The sequence below is a fragment of the Procambarus clarkii genome, chromosome 30 (assembly GCF_040958095.1).
Source record: "Procambarus clarkii isolate CNS0578487 chromosome 30, FALCON_Pclarkii_2.0, whole genome shotgun sequence".
Classification (NCBI taxonomy): Eukaryota; Metazoa; Arthropoda; class Malacostraca; order Decapoda; family Cambaridae; genus Procambarus; species Procambarus clarkii.
This window is the reverse complement of record NC_091179.1, coordinates 20330898-20348757: the sequence shown is the minus strand read 5'-3', so window position 1 is coordinate 20348757 and position 17860 is coordinate 20330898. Positions and strand designations below refer to the sequence as shown.

The window sequence follows — 17860 nt, the reverse complement described above, 5'->3', positions numbered from 1 at the left end:
TCACAGTTTCCCTGTGGTAGATTTACAGTTATTAGCTATCACCAGGCACCAACTCTTCCTCACATACCATTGTATGTCCCATAGTAACAGTCCCATCACAGGGGACAGCAGAATAGTCTGCTCAAATTTGAACGATAATTTTAATTTTCCATTACCACTCTTTTTGGTGTATTTGCCTAGTGCTTATGGAGGTTGAGCTTTGGTCCTGCCTCTATTTATTTATATTTTATTTATATTTACAAAAGTTCTTACATTCTTGTACAGCACGCATGGCGTTTCGGGCAGGTCCTTGATCCTATTATTCCCCCAGAATACGACCCCCTGCCAATTCCGTTAACCAGGTATCCATTTTATTGTTGCATAAACAGAGGCTACAGTTAAGGATTTGCACCCAGTAAATCCTCCAAAAAATTTTGATTTTGTTCGAACACTTCCGGAACAAATGCTTCACTGACGAATTTTTGTTCATAGCACAATGCTGTAACTGCTTCACCCACGTACTACAAATACAAATAATCGCCAACAGAACCTAAACACCTAACCTAACCTATGCCTGTATATGCAGGCCGCTCCAAGCAACAGCCTGGTGGACCAAACTCTCAAAAGTCAAGTCTGGCCTCGGGCCGGGCTTGGGGAGAACAACAACTCCCAGAACCCCCCCATCAACCAGGTATGTTACAATATTATTTTATATTTGAGAAAATTCCTGTTTTGAATGTGCAACATGTAAAAAATCTATGAATGCGTCTGTGGGGTTGAACCCCTGGATGTAATGGACTTGAGTCAAGGACAGGTTGCCACAGTACATTCTGTTAAAGGTTAGCACTTAGACAATCTTGGTGCTTCTCAGTAAATTATAATAAAATCAAACAAAAAATAAAATCAATAAGCACTCTAGAAGTTATTACATATAATAATGCTTTTGCTAAACATTATATACAATAGTCTATAATTTGAAAATCTTAGAATAAATTGTACAAACATCAACAGAAAATTAATAAATCCAACAAATCAACAGGAAACTGTGATGTTAGGATGTCTAAGAGGTACACTACTGCAAATGGGATTTACTTATTTTTTAAAGTGCAAGATAGATAAAGGGTCTACAAGAAGGCTCACGATGTTTATGGGGTCCAATACCACCCAAAAAGATAGGTATGGGGTCCACTACCACCCAAAAAGATAGGTATGGGGTCCACTACCACCCAAAAGGATAGGCATGGGGTCCACTACCACCCACCCAAAAAGATAGGTATGGGGTCCACTACCACCCAAAAGGATAAGTATGAGGTCCACTACCACCCAATAGGATATATATGGGGTTCACTACCACCCAAAAGGGTGGGTATGGGGTTCACTACCACCCAAAAGGATAGGTATGGGGTCCACTACCACCCAAAAGAATAAGTATGAGGTCCACTACCACCCAATAGGATATATATGGGGTTCACTACCACCCAAAAGGGTGGGTATGGGGTTCACTACCACCCAAAAGGATAGGTATGGGGTCCACTACCACCCACCATGGGATCCACTAACATTCACATGATGGTAAGGGGTCCACTACCACCAATAGGGTGAGTATGGGGCCTACAACCGCCCACAGGATGAGTATGGGGTCCACTACCATCCAAAGGATTGGTCTGGGTTCACTACCGTACACAGGTGGGCGGTATTGGACCCAATACTCATCTAACAGTTGGTAGTGGACCTCATTCACATCTAGTGACTAGTTGTAAACCCTATATCCATCCTGAGGATACACTGGCAGTGTTGAAGGCAGCAATGTTCAGTGTACAGGTTCCCAAGAAGGAAGACTGAGAGGCAAGACCGACGAGAGGCATCAACATCAGAGGCTGGTGTCACGTGACAGACTCGAGGTGGTGAGAGGCAATGTTGTGTTGTTACCCTGTCGTTGTAGATGTTCTTTAGTACACCGAGACGGTCTTAGTTGCCTTCCTTGCTGTCTGGCTGTGGTCGTCTAAGGTGGAGGTCGCGATTAAACAGTTATAAGCTTATAAATCTCAAGGTAAACATACAGCTCTTAACAGGCAGAACTGAAGAGGCTGGAGCTGTAGAGAGCGTGTAGGAAGGAGCTGGGAACCGCCTGACATCCTATAAGACTCGTCTTGAGACTTATACTCCAGGCGCTCGAGGAGTACCTTGGGGAGACGGAGACAGGAAGAGCGAGAAAGGTGACAGTAAATCTTATTTTGAAGACTAGAGGAGCACCGAGGACGCATCCGGCGTTACGTGGTGATCGTTAAGGACGCCACTTGTGCAGAATAATATTCTGAACAATGTCATCCTGGACGTTAATAGTTATTTTGAAGTATAAATGTTCACACTTCAATAAGATAAAATCACTTAATTTGTCATTAACGAGCAATATCTTAAGTCAATTAAGCTCAAATATTTAACATCATCCAGTGTTGTGTCAGGAACTTTGGGTTGTTGGGTTTCTTAGTCTGTTATTGCATGTATTGTATTTGACGAGCGGCCATTAACTGTTCTTGACTGACGGACGACAAACTACTTCACTGCCGATTCTATTACAAATGTTGCTCTGTTGTACCTATTGTTCTGTTGCAACTTTTACAACAGAATGTTGTATTTGGTTTGTGAATTAGATTTTGAAATTGACAACGTCAAACATTCATGCTGGGGATCATTATTGGTTCATTGGAAGAGACTTGTTCGTATTTGAGGAAGTGAAGGAGTGGCTGTTGGCCATTGTTAATTGACACTTCAGACTCGCCAAATATTAACCAATGGGGGCGAGGTTTAGGGTGAATGTCAACCAATCAGCGGCCGGGTTTGGTTGGCTGCTGGATATAAAAGTGACGATGAGACAAAAAGCACTTCAGTGTTGTTTTACCTCACTTTTGGTATACAGTTCCAGCTTCGTCTCTTGAAGGTGAGCTGTATGGTGAGGATCCTCCCCACCTCCCCCTTTGCTGCGTCCCCCCCTCCTTCCCCTTTGTTGCGTCCCCCCTCCTCCCCCCTTCCCCTTTGTTGCGTCCCCCCTCCTCCCCCCCATCCACTTTGTTGCGTCCTCCCCTCCCTTTCCCCCCTTGTTGCGTCCTCTCCCCCCTCGCCCTCCTGTTTGTGGGGGAAGGGGGGACTACCGTTATTTCAGATTTGCCTTGACGAATCGAAGGTTAGGTAAAGTGCGCCTAACGCTGCGTGTGGCACTAGAGCCGACCCAAACTGGCTTGTGACGTTCCTCTACCAAACTTCTCTCATGCGTGAGGCTATTATCCCTTAATGTCTGGCTTCAACTTTAAAAATTTGGTTAAATATATATTACCAATTGGGGGGGGGGGGTTACTAGTTAAAACTACATTCAAAGCTAAATTTAAAATATTTTTTAAGACTTTTCAGCAGGCTACAGTTCTAATAATTGATAACTAGTGAAATTTTCTAGTTATGTAAATAGTTCTAATGTAACAAGTTAACCGAATAATTCATCTTGACCATTGCATCTGAACGATAGTTAACTACCGGTTCGTAATAGTGCAACTGTCAGCGCCCCGGAGGTCTCTTAAAGGCAGTCAGAAGCTTGACAAACGCTGTTTTTTAGTAAAATGCTTGTCTCCGAACACTTCCCCCACAGTGGATTGCTCGAGCAGTTCAAAGTTGTAGTTCGGTAATGTACAGTATTGCCATGCACGTTGACTGTTTATAAGTTGCTTAGATCAATGTTAACACTTAAATATAGATGTTGAGATTTTACTTTACACTAAAGTAAATGACTTTGTTCTTAAGTCGGTTACCACGCAGCAGTGAATAGGTTTTGTGGGCCCCCCCCCCCCCAACCAAAAAAGTTTGATTTTGAGTAGTCTGCTAACATCTAGAACCCTAGCCTAGAGGATTGACAAAGTATCTTGGATAGTAACTTAACAAATTTAACTTTGAAACAAATATCCTGCGTAACTTTCTCGTATAATTATTACAATGACGGTAAAATTCTTCAATAACTTTTACCTCGGCTTGCCTTAACCCTGGTGCAAGAATGTTTAAATCTAATTGCACTCTTGAATCTTATTGTTATTTACATTCTGGTATGCTGCGCCAGTTTTCGTCGCGTTTTCCTTCCCAAAGTCCTCATTCAAGGAAAGTCGCTACCGGTCTCTTAAAGACGTCAACTGTTTTCAAACTAGTTTCTTTCCAGTTACATATTACGTCCAACAGTTCATTCTTAGTGGCACCATTGTTCTTCCAACACCTTCCTGCAATTTTCAGATATCCCCCAGCCTGTCTCAGCCTTCAAGGCCACAGCAAATTCGACACTCCATCCTGTGGAATACCTGGTAACACGGTAAGTAAAATGTTCGTTTGGTTTGGTTAATGTAAATCATAGTAATGTGCTTTGAATACCAAACATGCAGGTTTATCCTCAACGTGGTTCTTATCCCTGTTCAGTGAATTTGGATTAATTTAATTTTAAACGGTTTCAGATGCATGAACCTAGGGATAGTAAGAACTACCATTTTTCATGGTGCGTGAATACTAATACCTACAGCTGGGATCAAGCAAACTCTTACTGTTAATCTTAGCATAGACTTCCAGCTAGTTAGTACTTCATAAAGAGCGTTACCGCCACAAGTAAGTTTCCTTAGTGTGTAAGTTATAAATTATTGAATCGCGTGTGAATTAAACTTTAATATGGTCATTCTGCTGGAGTAAGAATTTCTAAATGGCCAAGAATTTTTCTAAAACTACATTTTTGTTAGGTCCGACCCAGTTCATCTGACCAAGCGGCACAGAGGCACGACCACCTGGAAGTGATCCTGGTACTATCCTACACCAACTGGTCTCACTGAAGGGTCCATATGGCTGGTTTTACTTAGTCATACAGCTCAAATTGTCATAACATACGGGGTGTTTTATATATTTTATAAGTGCAGGTTACTCATAAGGACTTTAACGGCTGTAAAGATTAACATAAGATTTATGAAATCTTTATGTAAAAAAATATTGTTCTGATAACTGCCTCCTCCTGTCCCCAGGCTCGGTCGACCACTGCCAGATACCAGGAAAGGCGATGAAGACCCTCTGCTACTGAAGAAAATCTATAACGGGAGGCTATCTTGATTTTGGGGCTTAGTGTCCCCAGCGGCCCGGCCCTCGACCAGGCCTTTGTTACACACCCCCAGGAAGCAGCCCGTAGCAGTTAACTCCCAGGTACCCATTTACTGCCAGGTAACAGGGGCATCAGGGTGGAAAAACTTTGCCCATTTGTCTCCGCCTCCACTGGGGATCGAACCCGGAACCTTAGGACTAAGAATACGAAGCGCTGTCCACTCGGCTGTCAGGAGCGTAAAGTGGCACCACATTGTCAAAGCCTTTGATATATTTTTCCCCCCAAAATGGCCTTGTTTACTGAATGGTGGAATAAAATTTTAAACCAGAAAATACTCTTTAATACCCTAGCCAAGAGGCCTCTCGGAAAGCCGTTGGGGGGGGGGGGGAGGAAAAAGTTTTGCATGAAATTCTAGCAAGACTAAAAGTACATTCCTAGGAAGTTTCCAATTAAATTTTATTAAAATTTGGAAAAAAAAACGGTGATGCACTCATGTTTCGTGTTGAGCTTGTTCCATCTCGGTTTTAATTGTGAAAAAAATTTTTTGCATTGGTAATTGATTAGTTTTATTTTGTTGAGGGTGAATTTCTACTTATCCTTGTCCTAGTTGCATTGTCCCTCTTACGGTCGTGCATGTCCTTCTTGAATGTCCTAACTTCCAGGACGAGCGTGTGTCTTGCTTTCCGACCGTCCCTCAAGGTCGCTTGTCCCTCGATAGAATTCTTGGTGACTAGGATACTTTTGATATCGTTCGCCTTGTGCGTTTTTGTTCTCGTATTGGCATCCTTGGTGATATTTAGCGCCCTCTGATTATTCCGCACATTTGATGGTGCTACATAGCCTTCCCGGTTTGGTGCCTTTTGATAATTACTTGTGAATTGCAGGTTACTGAAACCTCACTAGCTTGTTTGTCGCCACCCACTGAAGGGCGGTGACCCGCATGTTGAGACGCCCTGGAGTAAGGCAGCTTGGGCTGTCCTCTGACCGGGGAAAGTGTTTCGTGAACACTCCCGCTGGTCTCTTGCGTTGTTCCCTTATTGCTGACTCCATTAATCCCAGTAACTTTCTTTACAAGATCTCTTGTGCCACTAGTCTCTTGAGCTGAAAGTTTTCCATCTGATGCTTCTGACATGATTTCAGGTGTAGGAGCTAAACACTAAATTAACAGCACTGTTGATCTCTTTGAAGAAATGGTGCTACATAGCCTTCCCGGCTTGGTGCCTTTTGATAATTACTTGGAAGAAAGCTCAGACATATCTGCCACTTTATTTTGGGGTTGCTTGTCAATTTAAAATTCAATCTTAGTATTTATCTAACAGGTCTTGAAGTCAAATACTGAAGTTTGAAGACAAAGTTCAATGTAATGCATGAAAGGGGACAACTGCTTAACGCAAGACTTCTCACTACCGGGTTTAAAAGCGTGGAACCGCCTACCCGCCGAAGCTGTCGTCACAACCTGTGTATTAGTTCCTCTTTCAGATTTGTAAGTTACCTCGACAGGAACAGGAAGCCAGCACAGAGGCGGTGGCCCTCTTGGTAATCCTGACTGGCATACATAAATTTACCAGTCATAATCCATCCACCAGACGGGGGTAAGTAATTACCAAAGGCGCCAATCAGGGGAAGAGAACACGGCACTCTGAATATTCAAAAGTAGCTCTGCCAGTATAGGGGACAAGTCGAGCTATATTAAAGGCATCAGACTCGCCAACCATTTCATCTCTGGCCCGGAAGTAATATTTACTTCAAGAATATTTAGCTTCACGAGCAGACTTATTCCGAATAAGACTTATCCTATGTACAGTGATCCAACAGCTGTTCGTTTTGACCCTCCCTGGGAGGTGTGGGCCTCGTTTGGTGCCACTCTGGGTAGTGTGGGACTCTTTTGGGGCCCCCTGAAAAGTGTGGGGGTTCGTTTAGGGCCTTTTGGAGCCCCCTGAGAGCTGTGGGGGCTCGTTTGGGGCCCCCTGGGACGTGTGGGGCTAATTTGGAGCCCCCCCCCTGGGAGGTGTGGCCCTCGTTTGGAGCCCCTCTGTAGTGTGGGGGCCCCGCTGGGAGGTGTGGAGCTCTGTTGGGGGCCCCCTGGGAGGTGTAGGGCTCTGTTGGGTCCCCTTGGGAGATGTAAAGGCTCGTTTTGGCCCCCTTGGAGGTGTGGGGCTCTGTTTGGGCCCCCTGGGAGGTGTGGGGCTCTGTTGAGGCCCTGTGGGAGGTGTTAGGTTCTGTTGGGGCCCCCTGGGAGGTGTGGGGCTCGTTGGGGTCCCCCTGGGAGGTGTGAGGCTCATTTGGAGCCCCCCTGAGAGGTGTGGGACTCGTTTGGAGCCAACTGGGGTGTGTGGGGCTCTGTTGGGGCCCACTGGGAGGTGTTAGTGTTCGTTTGAAGGACCCCTGGGAGATGTGGGGCTCTGTTGGGGCCCCCTGAGAGGTGTGGGGGCTCGTTTGGGGCCCCCTGAGAGGCGTGGGACTCGTTTGGAGCCCCTCTGGGTAATGTGGAGCCCTGTTGGGGCCCCCTGGGAGGAGTGGGGCTCGTTTGGAGCCAACTGGGGTGTGTGGGGCTCTGTTGGGGCCCCCCTGGAAGGTGTTAGGGTTCGTTTGAAGGACCCTTGGGAGATGTGGGGCTCTGTTGGGGCCCCCTGAGAAGTGTGGGGGCTCGTTTAGGGCCCCTGGGAGATGTGGGGCTCGTCGGGGCCCCCTGGGAGGTGTGCGGCTCATTTGGAGCGCCCTCTGTGTAGTGTGGGGCCCCGCTTGGAGGTGTGGGGGGTCTGTTGGGGGCCCCGTGGGAGGTGTGAAGGCTCCTTTGGGGCCCGCTGGGAGGTGTGGGGTTGGTTTGGCCCCCTGGGAGGTGTGGGACTCTGTTGGACCCCCCTGGGAGGTGTGCGGCCTCGTTTGGGGCCCCTGGGAGGTGTGGGGCTCGTTTGGAGCCCACTAGTAGGTGTGGGGCCCATTTTAAGCCCCCCACTGGAAGGTGTGAGCTTTGTTTAAAGCCTTTCTGGGTAGTATGGGGCCCCCTGGAAGGTGTGGGGCTCGTTTCGAGCCACCTGGGAGGAGTGGGGCTGGTAGGGGGCCCCTGGGGAGGTGTGGGCCTCGTTTGGAGCCTCTTTCGGAAATTTGGGGCCCTCTGGGAAGTGTGAGGGCTCGTTTGGGGCCCTCTTTGAGGTGTGAGGTTCGTTTGGGGCCCCCTGGAAGTTGTGGGGCTCGTTTGAAACCCCCCTTGGGGTCGTGGGGCTCGCTTGGAGCCCATCTGGGTGGTATGGGTCACATTTGTTGCCGCCTGGGAGGTGTGGGGCTCTGCTGGGGAACCCTGGGAAGTGTGGGGGGCGTGTTTGGTGCCCCGTGTGGGTATGGGGTTCGGTTGGAGGCCCCCCTGGGAATTGTGGGGGCTCGTTTGGAGCCCCCCCTGGAAAGTGTGGGGCTCGTTTGGAACCCATCTGGGTAGTGTGGGGCTCATTTGGGGCCTCTTGGGAGATTGGGGCTCTGTTAGGGCCCCCTGGGAGGTTTGGGGCTCTGTTGGGGGCCCCCTGGGAGGTGTGGGGCTCTGTTGGGGCCCTGTGGGAGGTGTTAGGTTCTGTTGGGGCCCCCTGGGAGGTGTGGGGCTCGTTGGGGTCCCCCTGGGAGGTGTGAGGCTCATTTGGAGACCCCCTGAGAGGTGTGGGACTCGTTTGGAGCCCCTCTGGGTAATGTAGAGCCCTGTTGGGGCCCCCCTGGGAGGAGTGGGGCTCGTTTGGAGCCAACTGGGGTGTGTGGGCTCTGTTGGGGCCCCCTGGGAGGTGTTAGGGTTCGTTTGGGAGCCTCCTGAGAGGTGTGGGGGCTCGTTTGGGGCCTCCTGAGAGGTGTGGGGGCTCGTTTGGGGCCTCCTGAGAGGTGTGGGGGCTCGTTTGGGGCCTCCTGAGAGGTGTGGGGGCTCGTTTGGGGCCTCCTGAGAGGTGTGGGGGCTCGTTTGGGGCCTCCTGAGAGGTGTGGGGGCTCGTTTGGGGCCCCCTGAGAGGTGTGGGACTCGTTGGGGCCTCCTGAGAGGTGTGGGGGCTCGTTTGGGGCCCCCTGAGAGGTGTGGGACTCGTTTGGAGCCCCTCTGGGTAATGTGGAGCCCTGTTGGGGCCCCCTGGGAGGAGTGGGGCTCGTTTGGAGCCAACTGGGGTGTGTGGGGCTCTGTTGGGGCCCCCTGGGAGGTGTTAGGGTTCGTTTGAAGGACCCCTGGGAGATGTGGGGCTCTGTTGGGGCCCCCTGAGAGGTGTGGGGGCTCGTGTGAGGCTGCAAATGAGCCTCACACCTCCCAGGTGGCCCCAACAGAACCCCACACCTCTTGGGGGGGGGGCCCAAACGAGCCCCACACCTCTTGGGGGGCCCCAAACGCGCCCCATACCTCCCAACCTGCCAGGGGGCCTCAATCGAGCTGTACACTTCCAAGGGAGCCTCAAACTAGTCCCACACATCCCAGTCGGCCTCCAAACGAACCCCCACTCCTCTCAGGGGGGCCCAAACAAACCCCCACACCTATCAGGGGGCCCCAACGGAGCCCCACACCTCCCAAAAGGGCCCCAAACGAGCCCCCACACCTCTCATGGGGCCCCAACAGAGCCTTACATCTCCCAGGGGGCCCCCACATTACCCAGAGGGGCTCCAACGAATCCCACACCTCGCAGGGGGCCCCAGATGAGCTCACACAACTTCCACGGGGCCCCAACGGAGCCCCACACTTCCCAGGGGGCCTTAAATAAGCCCCCACACCTCGCAGGGGGCCCCAGATGAGCCCACACAACTTCCAGGGAGCCTCAACAGAGCCCCACACCTCCCAGGGGGCTCCCAAGGGACCCCGAACAAGCACCCACACCTCCCAGAAGGCCCCAACAGAGCCCACACCTCCCAAGGGGCCCCAAATGAGCCCCACACTACCCAGATGGGCTCCAAACGAGGCCCACACCTCCCTGGGGGTCCCAAACGAGCCCCACACTTCCCAGGGGGCCTCCAAACGAACCCCATACCTCCCCCGGGATCCCATACCTCCCACGGGACCCCAAACATGCCCTCACACCTCCCATGGTGCCCCAACAGAGGTCCACACCTCCCAGGAAGCCCCAAATGTGACCCACACTACCCAGATGGGCTCCAAATGAGCCGCACACCTTCCAGGGGGCCCCAAACGAACCCGCACACCTCCCAGGGGGCCTCAAACGAGCCCGCACACCTCCCAGGGGGCCCCAACAGAGCCCCACAACTGCCAAGGGGCCCCACACTACCCAGAGTGGGTCCAAACGAGGCCAGAACCTCCCAGGAAGGGCCAAGACGAGGCCCACACCTCCCAGGGGGCCCCAAACGAGCCCCACACCTCCTAGGGGGCCCCAAACGAGCCCGCACACCTCCCAGGGGGCCCCAACAGAGCCCCACACTTCCCAGGGGGCCCCAAACGAGCCCCCACACCTCCCAGGGCGGGCCCAACAGAGCCCCACACCTCCCAGGGGGCCAAACCAACCCCACACCTCCCAGGGGGCCAAAACAGAGGTCCACACCTCACAGGGGGCCTTAAATAAGCCCCACACTATCCAGATGGGCTCCAAACGAGCCCTACTCCTCCCAGGGGGCCCCAAACGATCCCCACACTTCCCATGGGGCCCCAAACGAGCATTCACACCTCCCAGGGGGGCTCCAACAGAGCCCCACACCTTCCTGGGTTCCCCAACAGAGCCCCACACCTTCCAGGGGGCCCCAACAGTGCCCCACACCTCCCAAACGGCCCCAAATGAGCCCATTAACCATATGGGCTCTAAACGAGCCCTACACCTCCCAGGAGACTCCAAACAAGCCCTACACCTCCCAGGGCTCCCCAACAGACACCCACACCTCCCAGGGGGCCCCAAGCGAGCCCCCACACCTCCCAGGGGGCTCCAAACGAGCCCCACACTTTCCAGGGGGCCTCATTCGAGACCCACACTTGCACGGGAGCCTCAAACGAGCCCCCACACCTCCCATGGGGGTGCCCCAAGAGCCCCACACCTCCCAGGGGGCCTCATTCGAGACCCACACTTGCACGGGAGCCTCAAACGAGCCCCCACACCTCCCATGGGGGCCCCAAACAAGCCCCCACACCTCCCAGAGGGCCCCAACAAAGCCCCAACCTCTCAGGGGACCCCAACACAGCCCCACACCTCCCAGGGGGCTCCAAACGAGCCCCACACTTCCCAGGGGGCTAAAAACGAGCCGCACACCTCCCAAGCGGGTCCCAAACGAGCCCCACACCTCCCAGGGGGCCTCATTCGAGACCCACACTTGCACGGGAGCCTCAAACGAGCCCCCACACCTCCCATGGGGTGCCCCAAGAGCCCCACACCTCCCAGGGGGCCTCATTCGAGACCCACACTTGCACGGGAGCCTCAAACGAGCCCCCACACCTCCCATGGGGGCCCCAAACAAGCCCCCACACCTCCCAGAGGGCCCCAACAAAGCCCCAACCTCTCAGGGGACCCCAACACAGCTCCACACCTCCCAGGGGGCTCCAAACGAGCCCCCACACCTCTCAGGGGGCCCACACAGAGCCCCACACCTCCCAGGGGCCCTTCAAACGAACCCTTACACCTCCCAGGGGGCCCCAACAGAGCTCCACACCTCCAAGGGGGCCCCAACTGAGCCCCACTCCTCCCAGGGGGCTCCCAAACGAGCCTTAATCCTCCCAAGAAGCTCAAAACGAGCCCAACACCTCCCAGGGGGCCCCAAACGAGCCCACATACCTCCTAGGGGGCCCCAACAGAGCCCCACACCTCACAAAGGGCCCTAAATAAGCCCCACACTATCCACATGGGCTCCAAACGAGCCCTACTCCTCCCAGGGGGCCCCAACAGAGCCCCACACATTCCAGGGAGGCCCCAACAGAGCCCCACACCTTCCAGGGGGCCCAACAGTGCCCCACACCTCCCAAACGGCCGCAAATGAGCCCCACATTACCCACATGGGCTCCAAACGAGCCCCACACCTCCCAGGGAGCCTCACTCGAGCCCCACACTTCCAAGGGAGCCTCAAACAAGCCCCACACCTCCCAGGGGGGCCCCAACAGAGCCCCACACCTCCCAGGGAGCCTCAAACGAGCCCCCACACCTCCCAGGGGGGCCCCAACAGAGCCCCATACCTCCCAGGGGGCCCCAAAAGAGCCCCACACCTCCCAGGGGACCCCAAACAAGTCCTCAAACCTCCCAGAGGGCCCCAACAGAGCCCCAATCTCCCAAGGGGCCCCAAATGAGCCCCACACTACCCAGATGGGTTCCAAACGAGCCCTACACCTCCCTAAGGGCTCCAAACGAGCCCCACACCTCCCTGGGGGCTCCAAATGAGCCCAACATTTCCCAGGGGGCCTCCAACCGAACCCCATACCTCCCACGGGGCACCAAACACGCCCCCCACACCTCCCAGGGTTCCCAACAGAGCCCCACACCTCCCAGGAGGCCCCAAATGTGACCCACACTACCCAGATGGGCTCCAAATGTGCCGCACGTCCCACAGGGGGGCTCCAAACGAGCCCCACACCTCCCAGGGGACCCCAAACGAACCTCACACCTCCAAGGGGGCCTGAAACGAGCCCCCACACCTCCCAGGGAGGCCCAACAGAGCCGCACACCTCCCAGGGGGCCCCAAATGAGCCTTCACACCTCCCAGGGGGCCCCAACAGAGCCCCACCCCCCAACGGGCCCCACACTACACAGAGGGGCTCCAAATGAGCCTCACACCTCCCAGGGGGACCCCAAACGAGCCCCATACCTCCCAACCTCCCAGGAGACCTCAATCGAGCCCTACACTTCCACGGGAGCCTCAAACTAGTCCCCACACGTCCCCGGGGGCCCCAAACGAGCCCCCACACCTCTCAGGGGGCCCCAACAGAGCCCCACACCTCTCAGGGGGCCACAAACAAGCCCCCACACCTCTCAAGGGGCCCCCAACATAGCCCCACACCTTCCAGGGGGCCCCAACAGAGCTCCACACCTCCCAGAGAGCCCAAACCAACTCCACACCTCCCAGGGGGCCCCACACGAGTCTACACACCTCCTAGGGGGCCCCAAACGAAGCCACAAAACTCCCAGGGGGCCCCAACAGAGCCCCACACTTCCCAGTGGGCCTCCAAACGAACCCCATACCTCCCACGGGGTCCCAAACACGCCCGCACACCTCCCAGGGGGCCCGAACAGAGCCCCACACCTCCCAGGCGGCCCCAAATGTGACCAATACTACCCAGATGGGCTCCAAACGAGCCCCACGTCCCCCAAGCGGCTCCAAACGAGCCCCACACCTCCCAGGAGGCCCCAAACGAGCTCTCACACCTCCCAGGGGGGCCCCAAACTTCCTAGAGGGGCTCCAAACGAGGCCCACACCTACCCAGGGGCCCCCAACCTGCCCCACTGTGCCCAGGGGGCTCCAAACGAGCCCCACACCTTCCAGGGGGCCCCATACCACTCAGAAAGGCTCTAAAGGAAGCCCACACCTCCCTGGGAGGGCTTAAAATGGGCCCCACACCTCCTAGTGGGCTCTAAATGAGCCCCCACTCCTCCCAGGGGGCCCCCCAAACGAGCCCTACTCCTCCCAGGTTGCTCGAAACAAGCTCAACTCTTCCTACGGGGCCTCAAACGAGCCCCACATCTCCCAAGGGGGCCCCAAACGAGCCCCACTCCTCCAAGGGGGGCCCCAAATGAGACCCACAGCTCTCAGGGGGCCCCAAACGAGCCCAAAATCTCCCAGGCGGGGCCCCAAACGAGCCCCACTCCTTCAAGAGGGCCCTAAACGAACCTCACACTTTTCTGAGGGCCCCAAATGACCCCTCACAAGTCAAAACAAGTTGGGGCTCCCTCCCAGGGAGCCCCAACAGAGCCCCACACCTCCCAAGGGGCCCCAAACAGAGCCCCACACCTCCCAGTGGGGCCCCACACTACACAGAGGGGCTCCAAACGAGGCTCACACCTCCCAGGGGGGCTCCAAATGAGCCTCACATGTCCCAGGGGGACCCCAAACGAGCCCCACACCTCCCAGGGGGCCTCAATCGAGCCCCACACTTCCAGGGGACCCTCAAACTAACACCACACGTCCCAGGGGGCCCAAACGAGCCCCCACACCTCTCAGGGACCCCAACAGAGCCCCACACCTCCCAGGGGGCCCCCAAACGAGCCCCCACACCTTTCAGGGGACCCCAACAGAGCCCAACATCTCCCAGGGGGTCCTTCAAACAAACCCCGCTCCGCCCAAACGAGCCATACTCCTTCAAAAGGGCCCTAAACGAACCTCACACTTTTCAGTGGGCCCCAAATGACCCCTCACACCTCCCAGGGAGCCCCAACAGAGCCCCACACCTCTCAAGGGGCCCCAACAGAGCTCCACACCTCCCAGGGAACCCAAACCAGCTCCACACCTCCCGAGGGGGCCCACACGAGCCTACACACCTCCCAGGGGGCCCCAACAGAGCCCCACACCTCCCAGGGGGGGCCCCAAACGAGCCCACAAAACTCTCAGGGGGTCCCAACAGAGCCCCACACTTCCCAGGGGGTCCCAAACGAGCCCCATACCTCCCACCGGACCCCAAACACGCCCGCACACCTCCCAGGGGGGTCCAACAGAGCCCCACACCTCCCAGGAGGCCCCAAATGTGACCCCACACTACCCAGATGGGCTCCAAACGAGCCATACACCTCCCAGGGGGCCCCAAACGAGCCCTCACACCTCCCAGGGGGCCCCAAACTTCCCAGAGGGGCTCCAAACGAGCCCCACACCTTCCAGGGGGCCCCATAATTCCAGAAAGACTCTAAATGAAGCCCACACCTTCCTGGGAGGGCTTAAAATGGGCTCCCACACCTCCTAGTGGGCTCTAAACGAGCCCCACTCCTCCCATGGGGGCCCCAAACGAGCCCTACTCCTCCCAGGTTGCTCGAAACGCGCTCAACATTTCCTGCGGGGCCTCAAACGAGCCCCACATCTCCCAAGGGGGCCCCAAACGAGCCCCACCCCTCCAAGGGGGGCCCCAAATGAGACCCACAGCTCTCAGGGGGCCCTAAACGAGCCCAAAGTCTCCCAGGCGGGGCCCCAAACGAGCCCCACTCCTTCAAAAGGGCCCTAAACGATCCTCACACTTTTCAGAGGGCCCCAAATGACCCCTCACACCTCCCAGGGAGCCCCAACAGAGCCCCACACCTCCCAAGGGGCCCCACACTACCCAGAGTGGCTTCAAACGAGCCCCACACCTCCCAGGGGGCCTCAATCGAGCCCCACACTTCCACGGGAGCCTCAAACTAACACCACACGTCTCAGGGGGCCCCAAACGAGCCCCCCACACCTCTCAGGGGACCCCAACAGAGCCCCACACCTCCCAGGGGGCCCCAAACGAGCCCCCACACCTCTCAGGGGAACCCAACAGAGCCCCACATCTCCCAGGGGGTCCTTCAAGCGAACCCCACTCCTCCCAAGGGACTCAAAACGAGCCCAACACCTCCCAGGGGGCCCCAAACGAACCCCCACACCTCACAGGGGGCCTCAACAGAGCCCCACACATCCCAGTTGGCTCCAAATGAGCCCCACTCCTCCCAGGGGGCCCCAACAGGACCCCACATTACCTAGAGGGGCTCCAAACGAGTCCTACGCCTCTCAGGGGGGCTCCAGATGAGCCTCACACCTCACAGGGGGGCCCCAAACGAGCCCCATACCTCCCAACCTCCCAGGGGGCCTCAATCAAGCCCTACACTTCCACGGGAGCCTCAAACTAGTCCCACACGTCCCAGGGGGCCCCAAACGAGCCCCCACACCTCCCGGGGGGCCCCATACGAGCCTACACACTTCCCAGGGGGCCCCAACAGAGCCCCACACCTCCCAGGGGGCCCCAAACGAGACCACAAAACTCCCAGGGGGCCCCAAACGAGCCCTCACACCTCCCAGGGGGGGCCAAACTTCCCAGAGGAGCTCCAAACGAGGCCCACACCTCCTAGTGGGCTCTAAATGAGCCCCACTCCTCCCAGGGGGCCCCCAAACGAGCCCTACTCCTCCCAGGTTGCTCGAAACAAGCTCAACTCTTCCTACGGGGCCTCAAACGAGCCCCACATCTCCCAAGGGGGCCCCAAACGAGCCCCACTCCTCCAAGGGGGGCCCCAAATGAGACCCACAGCTCTCAGGGGGCCCGAAACGAGCCCAAAATCTCCCAGGCTGGGCCCCAAACGAGCCCCACTCCTTCAAAAGGGCCCTAAACGAACCTCACACTTTTCAGAGGGCCCCAAATGACCCCTCACACCTCCCAGGGAGCCCCAACAGAGCCCCACACCTCGCAAGGGGCCCCACACTACCCAGAGTGGCTCCAAACGAGGCCCACACCCCCCAGGGGGGGGCTCTAAATGAGCTTCATACCTCCCAGGGGGCCCCAAACGAGCCCCACACCTAGGGTGCCCCAAACGAGCCCACACACCTCATAGGGGGCCTCAACAGAGCCCCACACCTCCCAGGGGGCCCCAAACGAGCCCCCACACCTCCCAGGGGGCCAAACCAATCCCACACCTCCCTGGGGGCCCCAAACGAGCTCCACACCTCCCAGGGGGCCCCAACAGATCCCCACACCTCCCAGCGGGCCCCACACTACACAGAGGGGCTCCAAACGAGGCCCACACCTCCCATGGGGGCTCCAAATGAGCCTCACACCTCCCAGGGGGGCCCCAAACGAGCCCCACACCTCCCAGGGGGCCTCAATCGAGCCCCACACTTCCACGGGAGCCTCAAACGAGCCCCACACGTCCCAGACGGCCTCCAAACAAGCCCCCACACCTCTCAGGGGGCCCCAAACAAGCCCCCACACCTCTCAGGGGGCCCCAAACAAGCCCCCACACCTCTCAGGGGGCCCCAACAGAGTCCCACACCTCCCAGGGGGCCTCAAATGAGCCCCCACACCTCTCAGGGGGCTGCAACAGAGCCCCACATCTCCCAGGGGTCCTTCAAACGAACCCTCACACCTCCCAGGGGGCCCCAACAGAGCCCCACACCTCCCAGGGGGCCCCAACAGAGCCCCACACCTCCCAGGGGGCCCCAACAGAACCCCCACACCTCCCAGGGGGCTCCAACCGAGCCCCACTTTCCCCAATACTCCCCCACTTTCCCCTACTTTCCCCCTTACTCCCCTACTTTCCCCCTTACTCCCCCACTTTCCCCATACTCCCCCACTTTCCATATACTCCCCCACTTTCCCCCAACTTTTCCCTTTCGAGCCAAATTCTGGCTCAATGCACATATTTGTAGATTGAAATTACGACTTTTTATACCGAAAATATGCCAATTATTGAAAACGGCGATGGGTCACATTTTGCCCCCCCCCCCCCCTGCAGCTCTCAAAATATTGCAAATCTGACTTATGAGTGTTATTATCGAGCCGAATTCTGGCTCACTGCACATATTTGCAGTTTGAAATTACGATTTTTTATACCGAAAATAGGCCTATTACGAAAAACGGCGATGGGTCACATTTTGCCCAAACCCCCCTACAGTTTTCCAAATATAGTAAATATCGCAAAATTAACTCATAAACGATATTTTCGACCCAAATTCTGGCTCACTGCACATGATTGCAGTTTGAAATTACGATTTTTTTATACCGAAAATATGCCAATTACTGAAAACATCGATGGGTCACATTTTGCCCAAACCCCCTCTGCAGTTTCCAAAATATCGCTAATCTGTCTCATGAGTGTTTTTTCGAGCCAAATTCTGGCTCACTGCACATATTTGCAGTTTGAAATTACGATTTTTTATACCGAAAATAGGCCAATTACGAAAAACGGCGATGGG

General features: G+C 55.6%; 1 protein-coding gene and 1 long non-coding RNA gene across 4 annotated transcripts; both read left to right on the top strand.

The window, feature by feature from the left end:
- Positions 1-695: 695 nt before the first annotated feature.
- Positions 696-5418, top strand: LOC123765613 (uncharacterized). 3 transcript variants are annotated; one of them, XR_011230041.1, is made up of 3 exons: positions 696-2917; positions 4246-4321; positions 4461-5418. It is a non-coding gene; the product is annotated as an uncharacterized lncRNA (long non-coding RNA). The 3 variants fall into 3 exon arrangements; XR_011230042.1 differs by lacking the exon at positions 696-2917 and adding an exon at positions 3045-3248; XR_011230040.1 differs by lacking the exon at positions 696-2917 and having other exon boundaries at positions 3257-4321.
- A 5206-nt stretch (positions 5419-10624) lies between these two features.
- LOC123765564 (proline-rich protein 2-like) lies at positions 10625-11701 on the top strand. Its single transcript, XM_045754243.2, has one exon. The coding sequence runs from the start codon at positions 10625-10627 to the stop codon at positions 11699-11701; it is 1077 nt and encodes a 358-aa protein (XP_045610199.2).
- The last annotated feature ends 6159 nt before the right edge of the window (positions 11702-17860 follow it).

Coding starts and splice junctions, on each gene's coding strand:
- LOC123765564 (XM_045754243.2), top strand. CDS start 10,625: ATGGGCTCCAAACGAGCCCTACTCCTCCCAGGGGGCCCCAAACGATCC.